The following is a 15,980-nucleotide window of genomic DNA, read 5'->3' as shown; positions in this document are numbered from 1 at the left end:
CCTGTAATCCCAGCACTTTGGGAGGCCGAGACGGGTGGATCACGAGGTCAGGAGATCGAGACCATCCTGGCTAACACGGTGAAACCCCGTCTCTACTAAAAAAATACAAAAAAAATACAAAAAAACTAGCCGGGCGATGTGGCGGGCGCCTGTAGTCCCAGTTACTCGGGAGGCTGAGGCAGGAGAATGGCGTAAACCCGGGAGGCGGAGCTTGCAGTGAGCTGAGATCCGGGCTACAGAGCGAGACTCCGTCTCAAAAAAAAGAAAGAAACAGATTGAGGTGAGAAATTCCCACTGCTTGAATAGTTCTAGTAAACCATTATCCTTGAAGCCTCCTGCAACTTACTGTGTACCCACAAGTATGTCTTATACAGTCTTCTTTCACATTTTGGTACAACCAGATTTTTTTTTTTTAAGATAAAAAGTAGCCTTTTTTCCCCCTTTTGTACTTACTTCCCAGTCAAGTGGCTACTGTTTTGCTTTAGAACTTACTCTGAGGAATTTAGTACTCTATATTAATAAGATAAATATTGAAGTAGAACCTGTATGAAGAATGCTGTAGTGTTATTCGTATGTATTTCTAGATGATTGGCTTTGGTAGTTTGGAGGATGGACAGAGAATTTCTGGGTGGTAATGTCTCCCTTGGAGTGGCATTTGGGGTATTTAGGTATTTGCCCCTCTATTTCTTGGTTAATAGCAGACATTAGTTCTTTCAGTGGCCATTGTTCTTTCCCAATTATTAGTTATCACAGGACCTTTGGTCTTGTTTTCATTTTTAAGAACCAGTTGTTTTATCTGCAACACCATAGAGTTGTTTTTTGTTTTCAGCTATTTTACTTAGTAAGGCTCTCTGAAAATGTTCAGTCGTACATTGGAGATTTTCTGAAGTGGCAATTTTCCATTTCTGATTTTTTCCCCTAAGTTTATTGTTTGAGGTCTGGGTCCATTTATTCAAACAAACAAAAACAGGACAAGATTCCCTTTATGACTATTGGATCTACCCCAGAATATTTTTTGAACATTTTCTGAAATACAGTTTTTGTTTGTTTGTTTGTTGTTTTTGAGGCAGAGTCTCGCTCTGTCACCCAGGCTGGGGTGCAGTGGCGCCATCTCGGCTCACTGCAACCTGCGCCTCCCTGGTTCAAGTGATTCTCCTGCGTCAGCCTCCCAAGTAGCTGGGATTACAAGCAGGCACCACCACATCCAGCTAATTTTTTGTGAAATACATTTTTATAAAATCTCCTATTATCCTTTTTTCATTTATAATTTTATATCTTTGTTCAATCTTCCCTAAAGAAAAAGGCTTCTGCAGTGACCTTATGTTATGTATTTCCTCTTTTTCTTTGCCACTGAAGGTCAGTTTTAGAATTAGCCCGTCTAAGTCAGGCATGGTACCACGTGTCTATAGTCCCAGCTACTCAGGAAGCTGAGGTGGGAGGATCACTTGAGGCCAGGAGTTCAACACCAGCCTGAGCAACATAGCAAGACCAAGTCCCTACAAAAGATTTTTAAAAATTAGCTAGGCATGGTGGCACACATCTGTAGTCCATCTACTCAGGAGGCCAAGGCAGGAAGATCATTTGAGTCCAAGTGACTGTGGTGCCCTATGATTGTACCTGTGTATAGTCCTTGCACTCCAGCCCAGGCAACAAAGCAAGACCCCATCTCTTAATAAAAAAGAAAGAATGATATCCATCTAGGTTACTATTAAATCATCTCCTGGTCCTTCATCTCCTACTGCTTTTAACTATCTGTCTATATCTGAGGGGTTAACAATTAAGTGAATTAATTAATACATATGTGGTAGCCCAGGACAATATGTGTGTAGTGAAATCTGAATTCTATAGTAAAGTTCTGTCTGTCTTCCCGAGAATTAGGAAGATCCTTAATTAGAGCCTTTAACTTCCTTGAGACTAGAGTTTAAATGAACTTCTATAGATTTGTCTTCTAGTCAGGCAATTTAAGGGGATATTATGCAGTGTAGTTGTTGTATTTCTGAGAAAAACACTGTAAAAAGGTCAGAGACTCGGGAGAAGATAGAATAAAGGAACCGTGTGTGAATAGATCAAGTGCAAGATGATAAGTTTCTGAAGGTTTGGGCAGAAATGAACTAGTGAGTCTTGGAGGGAGACTTAGAGTCACTATTATTTTGTTGAGGTCTCAGCATACCAATTAATGAAGCTTTCAACTGAATGTCTGGAGTTTTTGTCTCCTAATTTGTTCTAGAGCTCCTCATAAATATACTGTTATTAATTTTGACGAGTCAAAAGTTTCCCTAAAAATGATCATTGTTCTTCTAAGTTTTTGTGGGGTTTTACTAAACTAAGCATGAAAGTTGTGATTATTGCCTCAGCTTATTTAGGAAGCAGGAGTTTTTCCAGGAGAAGATTATGACTTTTATTTACGCAAACTCAGTGCAAACAAGAAAGGGGTCACTACAGTTGGTCAGCAGTTGATGCTTATGAGTGGTGTTTTGTGATCCTCAACCAAGCAGAGACTAGAAAGGGGTTATGTGATTGGTCTTTTGATTAACAATTTAACAGTCACTGACCCTGAAGCCATTTCTTCAAAGAGCCCTGGTTTTAGTGTGAAATGGTATCCAGAAAACACAATCTTAGGCTCTAGAGGTGCTCATTGCTACTGATTTGGTTTTTGTTTCTTGGACCATTGCTTTTATTTAGCAGTAGGTTGAAATTTTATGTTACTCACTGAGAGTATTAAACTCATTGAATAACTCGAAAACTCAGCCACCAATATCAAGTGCTATTTGACATTGGTCTTTGCTAAGAATTTGAGAGACTAAAGCTAAAAATATTATTCTGAAGTGGTGAAATAATAGGTTGTTGAAAAAGAATATACTCTATATATTTATTTAATAGCAATGGTAATATTTTTATAAAGAAATTTATCTGCAAGTATAAATAATAAAAGAGGTGGGTTGTTTATAATTATTTGGGCTTCATTTTTCAAACCGGGAAACTGAATTACAGTGAGGCCAAATAATCTATATACATCTTCATAATTAGGTAATAGTGACAGTGCTACAATTTGTTTCTCCCAAATGCCAGATCACTTTTTGTTTTGAAAAACTGCTTTCTTCCCTAGTTAAAAATAAGCAAGTATAAGATATGGGTAATCTTTTGAAGTCATTCAGAATTAAAATGAAATTTCATAAATTAAAGTGATAAATTATTGTTAAAGTGTGTCAGGGTTTTGTATGCACGTTTTGGATAAAAATTTAACCCTTTCTTTTTTCTGTTTTCAGTTGTTATACCACATTTGCATAAGTTAGCCTTGGTGAACAACTTACAGATTGTGGATTCTAAAAGACTGGACATTGCTACGCATCTTTTTGAAGCCTACAGTGCACTTTCCTGTTGTTGTATCCTTGCTTTATTACAGTGTATCTACATTTATATAGCCAATCTTAGAGTGGAACGTGGTTGTTAAAGATTGAAAAGTAGAACTTCTTTTCTTCAACTTACGTAAGAATTGTAGAAAATTGAAGATTTGATTTGTCTCACTCCACTCCGTCTTCTAGCCATCTCATAATTTTAAAAGATAATTTTAAGTCCTCTGTGCTTTTATGTTCTATAGTTTTGAGAATTTTGATGAAGTTCTTAACCTGAAGTTTTTATTTATATTAGCTATATAACCGAGCAAGAAATGAAGAGCAGAAAGAATTGCAGCTGAGACTTCTGTTAATCAAAAGGAAGCCTTGTATATATGACTTGGCATTTAGGTTTTTCAGTGAATGTTTAACTCTCAGTATCCAGTGGAATATTATGAATATCTCTTAGAGAGATATCACACATTGGAAAAGTACAGGGCCAACAAAGCTAATGATCTCCAGTGATTACAGAACTGGGAGAAAACTTAGAGATCATGTAGGTCCATGTCAGCGACTGTAAATGATTAAACTAAGGCTTAAAGACATGAATGGCTTCTGTTTTTTATAGTTAAAAGCAAAACTGTGACTGGAACAAAGAACTTTAGCCATTCTGTTAAATATTCTCTTTCCTATGCCTATAAAATAAAACTAAGAAGGAAGTAAAGATAACGATGGGCAAAGTGAACTCCCAACTTTTAGGCTCTTTTATTTAAAAGGCAGAAGGGTTGAAGAAAGGGGAAATGAGAGATTGAAAAAAGAGTGAAAGGCTAAATACTAAAGTACATGCTCAACAAAAACCAGAGAACAAAGGAAGAGCTTCAGGATTTTTATATATGGTTCACATTGTTATATACCAGTTTGATATAATAAGCAACATGAACAGGTAATTTTAAATGAGATAAATAGGCCATAAAATATTACTAATAGTCATTGACACTGGATTCTCGACTAGAATGTACCAAGAAGAGGTTATTTTTGTTCAGAATAAATCAAATAGAGAACGTAGAAAAGTAGAGCTATCTGTTAAGTAGCTATATGTCTTTGGAAATACTAAAACTGAAAGTTGGATGCATGGTTGAGAGCAGTTTATGTTGGAAATCTGTGACAAATGACCTAATCATGAGGAGGATATGAGCCATGTTTTTTTATAATACAGATGGCACCATGTTTTAATAATAATTTTGTAACCTCAACTATTCACATCTTCTATAAGTTTAGTTCCACTAAAAGCAGAACTTATCATTCTTGATTTCTTGTTGGCATTTTCAACTTAGGGAAGATAGAGGAAGCAAAAAGAGGAACTGATATTCTGAATTAGCAAGTAAGAATTCTTTAGTATTGGAGAAGAGATAGGACCCTTGCAAGAAAGCAACAGTGGCGCATCGCAGAGTTTGTATCTCAAAGAAAGAAAACATTGGTATGTTTAATTGGACTTTGTGAAAGTAATATTTAAAACTTACACAAAACGTTATGTATAATCTTATGTAGCAGAGAGTTTCTAAAGGAATATGCCCCAAGGAAAATGGGAAAGTCAAAAGATCCAGATGTTTGGCTCTGTAAAACCAAAGTTTCCAAATAAGGAAGGCAGTGGTTTCCAAAGAGCATAGAAATCTATACAGAAGGAATTATTGTGTGTTTAGATATGCATAGGATATCACTAGAGTAAATACAGTAAAAAGTCTACATACCAATACGGTAAGGGGAAGAACCATCTTAACAATAGTCCCTGTTCAGGTACTAAAAGTGTTAGTTCTACATGAGTCAGAACTTGTACTTGAGTCAACAGTGTTGTGGCCCCTAATAAAATCACATTGTTCTAATCTGTTCTGTTCCATTATATTCTAAGCTGATCAGAAGAGTGTTCCTTTTAGCCTACCATCATGTTTTAATACAGACATTAGAAAAACTATAGTGTGTAACATTTTGGCATGATAAGAAGTCAAGAAGTCATGTTTAAGGAAAGTTTGAAGGAATTTAGGAATGTTTAACCTGGAGAAGAGATGGCTTGGGGATGAAAAGATATTTTAAAGGTGTTTAGGTAGAAGGATGATTAGGCACACTGTGCAACTAAGGTACAGAGCTAACACTAACAAGCAGAGATAACAGAGGCTGATTTCGTTTCTAAGAAAAACTTCCTAATTGAGCTATCTAAAATGCAGTGATCTCCCTTAATAAACTAAGATTCTTCTTTCATTGTTAGCAGTCAGAGGCTAACCATCATTCGCCAGTGAGGTAAAGGTGACTCCTAATATCTGATGGAACTAATTACCTTTAAGTTTCGAATCCTTGAGAAAGATTGGTCCATAGGGAAAAGGTAGGGCCCAATAGTGAGTAGAAAGAGGAAAAGAAAAATGACTTCCCTCTTCTCTCTAAGTAGGGCCATCTTCAGCTTCTCAATCCATGCCTATATTTCTCCAGATCAGACTCTTAAACTACTAATTCAAAGGTCATTCACAGTTATATTTTGGTGCCACTTTCACCATATCTTGAAAGCAAGACTACAAAATAATTAGGTTGCAGCCCTCTATATGTCTATAGGGATTTGGTTTACCAGATGATGTTTATATTTTTCATACCTATTAAATTTATAAATCACTCATTGTAGGAGCCTTGTTTGTGAACAATTTTTATATATAACTGTATTTTCAAAGCAGTAGTTACATTGATATTTTTCTCAGTGAAATTCATTTTTTCAACTAAGTCATCTTTATAAGGGAACTCATTTAAATCATCTATTTTAATCATCTTTATGGCCGGGCACGGTGGCTCACGCCGGTAATCCCAGCACTTTGGGAGGCCAAGGTGGGCAGATCATCTGAGGTCAGGAGTTCAAGACCAGCCTGCCCATCATGGTGAAACCCGGTCTCTACTAAAACTACAAAAAATTAGCTGGGTGTGGTGCCGCGCACCTGTAATCCCAGCTACTCGGGAGGCTGAGGCAGGAGAATCGTTTGAATCCAGGAGGCAGAGATTGCAGTGAGCCTAGATCGTGCCACTGCACTCCAGCCTGGGTGACAAGAGCAAAAAAAATCTGTCTCAAAAAGTAATAATAATAAATTATCTTTATAAGGGAACTTATTTACTGGCATTTTTGTGGTGTGATATTAAATAGGAGCTAGTTTTACAGGCTAACAACTAGAATAAAGGGAGCATGTATCAGAATTGACGTGAATGAACAAGATGAATTGTTTTCTGGAGAAATGCATCTGCTTTCCTGATACCTTTTAATGTCAAGATAATCAACTAAAACTCAAAGATGACTAAGATGACTAAGAACTACAAGTAATCCTAAACTTAACAAATGCTCTTATTACCGCAAAAGCTCTGTTACCCAACTCAATCAGGACCCATAGTAGGTCAGTTTAACAGGATGGCTAAAGCAAGAAATCAGGAAAATGTTATCTACCTTGACTTACTTTAACTTAAAATATATATATGTTATTTTCTTTTACTAGTCTTTTGATGTAGTCATCTCTTTTTTGTGAATTATAGTTAAACATCTTCTTTCTCAGGTAAATCATATCTGTAATGCAATTGTCTATGATTTTCAGGTTAAAGTTCTTTAAAGAGGATCCAGAAATATTTCTGTTACTCACTATAGAGTTTTTCTAGATTTTTATATTTTTCTCAATCTTTTACAATTGTCTTATACCTAATAGTTAAACAGCAATGTATTAAGCAATTTGCATTTATCAGTTTTTCCCAAAACTTTCAACTTAGTTGTCATGGAAAACTTACTTTTGTTTTTTTGTTTTGTTTTGTTTTTTTGAGACGAAGTCTTGCTCTGTCGCCCAGGCTGGAGTGCAGTGGCGGGATCTCGGCTCACTGCAAGCTCCGCCTCCCTGGTTCACGCCATTCCCCTGCCTCAGCCTCCCGAGTAGCTGGGACTACAAGCGCCCACCACCTTGCCCAGCTAATTTTTTGTATTTTCGGTAGAGACAGGGTTTCACCGTGTTAGCCAGGATGGTCTCGATCTCCTGACCTCATGATCCTCATGATCCACCCGCCTCAGCCTCCCAAAGTGCTGGGATTACAGGCATGAGCCACCACGCCCGGCCGGAAAATTTACTTTTTATACTTTTTTCATATTCATTGAAACATCTGATTGGGTTACATGATTTAATTGTTATGCTCATTTTATACATTTCCATGACATTCTGTAATTTAAATGATGAATACCACTGACGTAAATAGATTTGTGTGAATAAACATAATTGACTCCTGATAAATAACTTACTCTGCAAATGAGGATTCATGCTTGAGGGGAGCCTGTTTACCCTCAGTGATCACCATGCCATAGGCATCATCTGAGAAGGCTTCTCTTTTATATGGTAGTAACTCGGTTGTTCTGTTGGACATACCAGTTTGGTTTCGTTTAATTCCCTTAACTACCTTGTCCCAAGTCATTTCAGAGGATTTAATGGTTAATCACTTTTTACCTGGTCTCAGATGTTTACGGACTGACATGGAACATCTCTCTCCAGAGCATGAGGTGAGCCACTGTGATTAGCAGTGCCATATTCATATTTTAATACATCATATACAGACTTGTATTCTTCTCTATGTGAGGCTTATCATATGCTATACTTAATTTTTTTAAATCTAGCTCAATGTCATTTTATCAATTTGTTTACTAGATGTGTTATCTTCAACAACTCCTTTCACATCTTTGAGCCTCTCTTTAATTGTCTAAAGTAGGGATAATACACTCTCCTTCACTTAATATAATGAGACTTTAATAAGATAATGTATGTGAAAATTTTTAACTATAAAATGTTATCTCTGACCATCAACTTTCTTAGATGCAGTTTCTATTTTCTGTCTTCATTTCCTCATAACTATTTTATTTCATTCTATTTGTCTCCTGTTTCCCCTCATTTCCTCCAAATCTTTATCATTTATTTTCTATTCAGTATCTTCAACCTATTTTTCCATCAGCTTTTCCTTTTACGATGTTTGACTCTGCACTCCTAAATAGCAAAAACTTCCTTTCATCCCTCTCCAAGTCTCATATTCTTCCTGATCGTCCACATTTACTCTCTCAACTTTTACAGTGTCTATTGGTACATCATATTCCCTGCATCACACTAATCCATTGAAACTGCCATCTTTAAGATCACTCGTGACCAAGCTGCCACCCTGACAGGACTTTTTTTCTGTTGTTATAGCTTCAGGTCTCTCTGCAGCATTTTCTAATTCAAAACTCCTGTGGCTCCTGGGACTCCATTCTATTCCTGTTTTTTTCTTACTTCTCTAGTCAGTTCTTCCCAATCTCCCCTCCTTTCTTACCTCACCTTTTCATTCATTAGAATTACTCTCCATGAACAAGTTCATCCATACTCATCATCTAACTTGCCTCTACTATATGTTACTATCAGACAGATTTCATCTTCTGCTCTAACCCCATGCTGGAGCCATAGAACTTCATGGCTCACTGCTACCTGTCTATTCCACCTGCATGTCCTACACGCATCTTGTAAAATTCAGCATGGCCAATCCCCTCAACCAGAATTACTCTCCGTCTCCCACTTTGGCTAATGCCATACGGCTTTCTCCCCAGATCATATACCTGATGGTTAACATGGAATATGTCCAATTAGAAGTTCTTTAATTTCATAATATCTTTCTAATCTCTTCCCTTTCTTTATACCTGTGCCACCCTGTTAGTTGAATCCTTTATTGTTACCTCATTGAAACCATTTTGTAGAATATCCTAATTTTTCTCCAATCTTAGCTCTCTACTATTGTTTCTCACTACAGCCAAAGTACTTTTTCTAAAGTATAAATCTCTTCATGTTATTCTCCTGTTAAAAACCTTTTACAAGTTTCTTACATACAAGGCCTTTTATCATCTGACACCTGTTCATCTTGATAGTTTCATCCCTCTCCCTTTCTCCTCCATCACACACTCTGCCCCAGCCATGCCAAACTAATTCACCTCCACCACGTAACATCATCTTTTGCTTCCATGCCTTTGCCTGTTCTCTTCCTTCTGTCAGAAGAATACCATTGCATAATGTAAAGTGTAGGATATACATTCAAAGGCTATATTACATATGTGTTTGTATTAGTCAACGTTCTCCAGAGAAGCAAAACCAAAATGATATATTAAGAGATTTATTTTAAGGAATTGGCTTATGCAGTTGAGGGGGCTGGCAAGTCCAAAATATGTAGGAGAGACCATAAGGCAGAACACTCAGGCAGGAATTGATGTTGCAGGCTTCAGTCCAAAATATGGAGGGCAGGCTGATAAGCAGTATTTGAGGCAGATTCCTTCTTCAGGAAACCTCATTTTTTGCTCATAAAGCCTTCAACTGCTTGGATGAGGCCTACCCATATTTTTTAGGGCAATAATCTCCTTTACTTAAAATTAATTTATTGTAGATGTTCAGCACATCTACAAAGTACCTTCATAGCAATGCCTGGGTCACTGATTAAATAACTGGGTATTGTATCCTAGCCAAGTTGGCACAGAAGACTATGACTATCAGTCTTGTTTAAAAAACAATTATACTGTCACAAAGTTGATGAGGGAAAAAAAAAGGAAAAATTTTTTTAATGATAATAATTAAACTAACACCCATGTAATTGCTACCTAGCTTAATAGAAAATTACCAGTATCTTAAAAGTTCCATATATGCCCCTCCCTAATCATGTCCCTCTCCTGTGCTCCTCCAAGTTTAACACTTGCCCAGAATTTTATATTTATCATACTTTGTTTTTCTTATTGTTTTACCACATATTTATTTATCCCTAAACAACATATTGTTTAATTTTGCATATTTCTCCTATCCTGTATATATGGAATCTCCTGTATGTATTCTTATATGATTTGCTTTTTTCACTCATTTTGTTTATAAGTTTCATATTGATGTTTGTAAAAGTAGTTATTTTATTGTCCTCACTGAATAGTATTCCTTTGTATGATTATGCCATAGTTTATCCATTCTCCTTTCTGGGAAAATAGGTGATATTTCCAGTATTTTGTTATTATAAACAGAATTACAAGCATCATATGATGCACATGTGCAAGAGTTTGTCTGTGAGATACAAACTAGGAATAGAATCAAGTTGTACAGTGTACACATGTTCAGTTTTGCCTGCTAATGCTAAATTGTTTTCCAAAATGCTAACAATTTATACCCCTATAGGCAGTGTATGGGAGTGCCCTTTTAGTTCTTATGTTTGCCAACACTTGGTATTGTTAAAGTTTCTAATTTGGTGGATATAAAATTACCGTTATGTTTCTGATTTGCATTTCTCTAATTACTGTCAAGTTTGAGCATTCTTTGGTATGCTTATTGATGAGTTGTGTTCTTCTATTAAAGTCTATTTAGGTTTTTTGCCTATTTTTCATTTAGGCTGTCTTTTTAACCGTTATTTTTTAGAAGTTCATTATGTATCTGGAATATACCAATACTTGGTCAATTTTATGTTTTCTGAATATCTGTTTCCAATTTATATGTCTTTTCATATCTTTGGCATCTTCGAACACTGATTCTTAATTTTTTAATAGTCAGATTTATTGATCATTTCTAAAAGACATTATTTCCTATACTTCTGAAATTTTTTAAATTGACTTTATATAATAAAATCATTAATTTAACTAGAATCGGTTTTTATGTATGATGTGAGCTAGCATTCCAATTATTTTTTTTTTTCCTATATGGACAATCTGTTATTTCAGTATTATTTGTTGAACAGTTCATCCTTTTTGCACTGATTGGCAATGCTGCCTCTGTCATATATGAAGTTCCAATGCATGTACGTGCCTGTTATTGGGGAACATTCTTTCTCACTGGTTTCTTTGTCAATTATTATAAAAGCGATATGCTGTCTTCATTACATTTGTCTTGTTTAAAAGTCCAGAAATCCAGTAGGACAAGTCCAGCATCCTGTCCTTTTTTAGAAATGTTTTGACTGTTCATGACCCTTACCTTCCTCGTGTAAAGTTTAGTATTATATTGACAGGTTCCAAGAAGGATCTTATTTAGATTCTGATTGAAATTGAATTGACTCTGTAAATTAATTTGGGGAGTCTTCTCTATGATTGAGGCTGCTATATAGAACATGCTATATCTTATATTTATTTAGATCTCCTTTCAACACGCTGGGACTACAGGCATGAGCCACCATCCCCAGCCTGGTTTATTTGTTTTGTTTTGTTTTTCTTTATTTATTTTAAAGTTAGTTTTGAATAGGGATTTATCAGTTTCATTAATCTCAAATATTGCACTTTTAGCTGTGTTGATTTTTCCTGCTGCTTTTTTCCTATTTTACTTATATCTGTTTTCATCTTTATTTCCTTTTATTTTGTTTAGGTTTGTTTTTCTATTTTTCTAACTTCTTGAGGAGGAAGTTTAGGTTATTTTTAAACTTTTCTTCTTTTCTGATATATTAATTTAAGGATTTTGGTTTTTTGTTTGTTTTTTTGAGACAGGGTCTCACTGTCACCCATGCTGGAGTGCAGGGTGCTATCTTGGCTCACTGCAACCTCTACCTCCCAGTGATCCCCCCACCTCAGCCTCCCGAGTAGCTGGGACTACAGGGATGCACCACCATGCCCAGCTAATTTTTTGTATTTTTAGTAGGGACAGGGTTTTGCCATGCTGTCCAGGCTGGTCTCAAACTCCTGGGTTCAAGTGATCCACCTACCTTGGCCTCCCACAGTGCTGGGATTACAGGCTTGAACCACCATGCTCGGCTATGAATTTAAGGTTTTAAGTATTGTTTTAGCTGTATCCCTTGCATTTGCTATATTTTATCTTTATTATCATTTAGTTCAAATTACAGTTTTATTTCCAGTATTTCATTACTGACCCATGGGGTTTGTTTAATTGGGGGGCAATGGGAATTATCTAGTGATATTTTTGTTACTGATTTCTAACTTAACTACAGTCAGAGAACAGTCTGATTTCAGTCCTTTGAAATTTGTTAACGTTATCCTAATGACCCAAAATATGATCAGTGTGGCATTTGAAAAGAATATACATTATGTCTTTATTAGGTATACTGTTTTATATATTTCAATAAAATAAGGTTAGTTAATTTTATGGTTCAATTCTATCTACGTATCAGTTTTTTTGTGACCTGCTTGTTTCATCAGCTGTTGAAAGACGTGTTAAAAGTTAAGACTGGCAGCCAGGCGTGGTGGCCCATGCCTGTAATCCCAGCACTTTGGGAGGCTGAAGCAGGCAGATCACCTGAGGTCAGGAGTTCACGACCAGTCTGACCAACATGGAGAAACCCCATCTCTACTAAAAATACAAAATTAGCATGGTGGTGCATGCCTGTAATTCCAGCTACTTGGGAGGCTGAGGCAGAAGAATCGTTTGAACCCAGGAGGCAGAGGTTGCAGTGAGCCACGATCGTGCCATTGCACTCCAGCCTGGGCAACAAGAGTGAACTCCATCTCAAAAAAAAAAAAAAAAGGTTATGACTGGGAATTGTCTACTTCCCCTTTTAGTTCTTTTCAGTTTTGCTTTGTATGTTTCTTAGATGCCCTTTATCAGGTTGGGGAAGTTTCCTTCTATTCCTGGTTTTTGAATGTTTATATAATAAGGGATGTTAGATATTATCAAATGTTTTTTTCTGCATCAATTGAGATGATCATGAGGTTGTTTTTTCTTCTATTGATACAGTGTTTCACATTTATTTATCTCAGAGTACTAAACCAACCTTGCATTCCTGGGATAAATCCCACTTGGTTACGTTGTATAATTCCTTTTATATGTAGCTGGATTAAGTTTGCTGGTATTTTGTTGAGGATCCTTGCTTCCAAGATAAATGCTAAATCTAAGTCTATAGGACAGAACAAATAAGAAGCAAGCGTGTTTCACCACAAATTGCCCTACCTCCGTTAGGGTATGGTGGGACTGAATAAGAGGAATAATTTAAAGACTTTAAAAGGATCAGATTCCCAGATTCCCTTGCCAACCTTGAAGGGAGACTGGAGCTTTACTCTGTAGACTTGAGATATCGGGCATAGCTGAAAACCGTACTGAAAAGAGGGAAAATAAGTGACAGCTAGTTAATGATGGGACACCTCATTACCCTTCAAATGCTGGCTGTCAGGTTTATGCCTACAGGGGAAAACAGATCAACAGAAAGTTAGGTTGGTGCCAGATTTAACTTAAAGTGAAGTTTACCCATGCATAAAGAGATTCTAATCCACATTTTGGTGCGCCAGTCATTAGTAGACATCCCAAGATTACCAATCATTTAGAAAAGCCTAGAATACCAAAGATAGAGATGAAAATATAGAAGAAAGAAGGAGGGTACTGGAGGAAACAGAAACAATGCGAGGAGGATAAAGAAAAATACAAAAAATTCCCCTTAAAAACCAAAAAGCAAAAAACTAGCCAAACAAACAAATGCTATAACCTGTGAGACAAGAGAGTGGGGAAGCAGAGAATACATTCAAAAAAGGGTAATCTAGAATTTCCCACATGATGCATGATAAAAGTTTCATTCTCTTAGAATAATCCCCAAAGTCCTTATCATAATCTCAAGGCACTATAGGATCCAGCCCTCTCTTCTAGTACATCTAAGACTTCATCTTCTATCCTCTCTCCCTTGCTCACCCTGCACCAACTCGGGCCTCTTTCCTGCCTCTTTCCTGAGGATATGGCAGGTCTTCTCCCACTTCACAGCCTTTGAGCAGCCTCTTCCTAGTGTCTGCAGCACTTATTCCTCCGTCTCCTTCATGTTTTTACTTAAACATTAACATCTCCTTGAAGCCTACCCTGAACACTTCCATGAGAATTGTACCATTCTCTGCTTTGGCCTTCCTAGTACCCCTTACCTTACTCGATAATTTTTTTAAAACCCTTATCACTTTCTAATATACTACATAATTTACCTGCTTTTTGTGTATCTATTTCTCTTACTAGAACATAAGCTCCACGAGTAGGGAATATTGTCTGTTTTATTTGCTCTATCCCCCCTGTCTAAAAAGGTGCCTAGCCCATAGTAGGTAGACAATAAATATTTTTTTAGTGACCTCCATGCCCAAACCTGGGCCAAGAATATTCAGAAGAGCCATTCATTTTCTGGTGTGGTTGCCAGATATCAGAGCAGCAGTTTAGATCTCTCTAACCTTTCTATCACTCACTCAGTTTCCCTGCAGGAATGGTGTTAACTTTTACATACCCAGCATATCCCTCATTATATTTTAGTAGCCATGGAGCTGTACCTAGTCACAGCTGTAGACATTAAAATAAGGGATCTTGCTTTTTGCAACCTGGAGAAAGCAAAGGGGCGTAGAACAGGACAGCTTTTACTGGGAAAATATGTGTGTGACCATAGTGTGTGTGTATGTTAAATATATAGATGTATATAAATTTTACTTTTAACATTAGAAGATGGTGGGTAAGCTAAGGGAGAACAGAAAACATTTAGAAAGAAGACTAGTGAAAATCAAAAGAAATTATTGTTATATGATTGAGATTTTTTTAAAGCTACTTCTGTACCTAGTCTAGCAATCTAATATGAATTCCTTTAACAAAGTAACTGCCAAAACTAAATTTTTAATTAACATATTAGCTTATAGGGATATTAAAAATTAAAACATTGGATTAAACCATAGTATTTTACTATGTAAACTGTATTTCACTAAAGTAAATTTTTTTAATCAGGTTATTTTAAGTTCCATGATAAAAGAATGTGAACAGAAAGTTGAAAACAAGACCGTCCAAGAGCCTCAAGGGTAAGACATTAATTCTTTTTTTAAGGCTACATGTTAACCTTAATTTTTCTATCTAAATTTGCTATCAATCAGTATAATGCATCATTTTGTGTTATGTTATAGTCATTCGTTTGGAAGACAAGAAAATGATTTAAGTCACTGGTTCTCAAATCCTGGTCCATAAACCATCTCATCAGAATTATCTGGAGTTTTTAAAATTCAGGTCTCCATCCCATGCCCTGTGCCTTCTCTCAGTATTCTCAGTCAGCCTAGGGACATTAAAAAGCTTCCAAGAAAATTCTGATATGTAGCTGGGTTGTTCACTCACTGGTCAAAATAATGTCTAGAAACTTGTGACAGGAGTTGTAAGATAAACAACATACTGCATAAAGGATTATAAGCTTGGGAATGTTCTAGTCACATGCTTCTAATCAAACTAATTGGAATCCAAGGATTCAGTAAGATTAAAATACAAGCATAGGTGTGAAAGAGTATAACATTGGAGTTTCAGGAGTGGGAGTTATTTACAAATGGACTGTATGTACTCTTACTGAGGTAACCTTGAGCATCTTAAGTGGACTCTGTTAGACATAAAAAGCTGAAAAGTATTTTCTTTAAGGCTAACTACCAGGAATAAGTGTTTTATCCTATTGGTCTAGAAACACACACACACTCACGCATGCGCTCCTCCCTATTCCCCATGCGCAACACACATACGTCTTTGATGTGTTAGAACCCTTACTTTATAAAGACTCTTAGAATGGAAGCAGTCTTCCCCATATATAACCATTTTAGCCACGGAGGATTAAAACAATAGACACATTCGCATCTTCTATATTATTGGTGGTTTTTTATAGAGGTTTTTTACAAGTTTTTCTAACAAACACAAAAATAAACTGAAA

The 15,980-nt window shown here is 36.3% G+C and overlaps 1 protein-coding gene across 6 annotated transcripts in view; it reads left to right on the top strand.

Annotated features, from left to right (window-relative positions):
• RELCH (RAB11 binding and LisH domain, coiled-coil and HEAT repeat containing) overlaps positions 1–15,980 on the top strand; it is a 111,207-nt gene that overhangs the window by 87,832 nt on the left and 7,395 nt on the right. For all 6 annotated transcript variants that reach the window (XR_003306915.1, XM_026448254.1, XM_026448253.1 and 3 more), the window contains 3 exons: positions 3,267–3,383; positions 7,796–7,884; positions 15,029–15,099. Coding sequence is in view for 5 of the 6 variants with exons in the window: in XM_026448254.1 (XP_026304039.1) it covers positions 3,267–3,383; positions 7,796–7,884; positions 15,029–15,099 (277 nt within the window). In the remaining variant the exon portion in view is untranslated. The remainder of the gene's footprint in view (positions 1–3,266; positions 3,384–7,795; positions 7,885–15,028; positions 15,100–15,980) is intronic.

The sequence above is a fragment of the Piliocolobus tephrosceles genome, chromosome 18, assembly GCF_002776525.5.
Source record: "Piliocolobus tephrosceles isolate RC106 chromosome 18, ASM277652v3, whole genome shotgun sequence".
Lineage (NCBI taxonomy): Eukaryota > Metazoa > Chordata > Mammalia > Primates > Cercopithecidae > Piliocolobus > Piliocolobus tephrosceles.
Note: the sequence above shows the minus strand (reverse complement) of the source record. Positions and strands in the feature narration are given on the sequence as shown.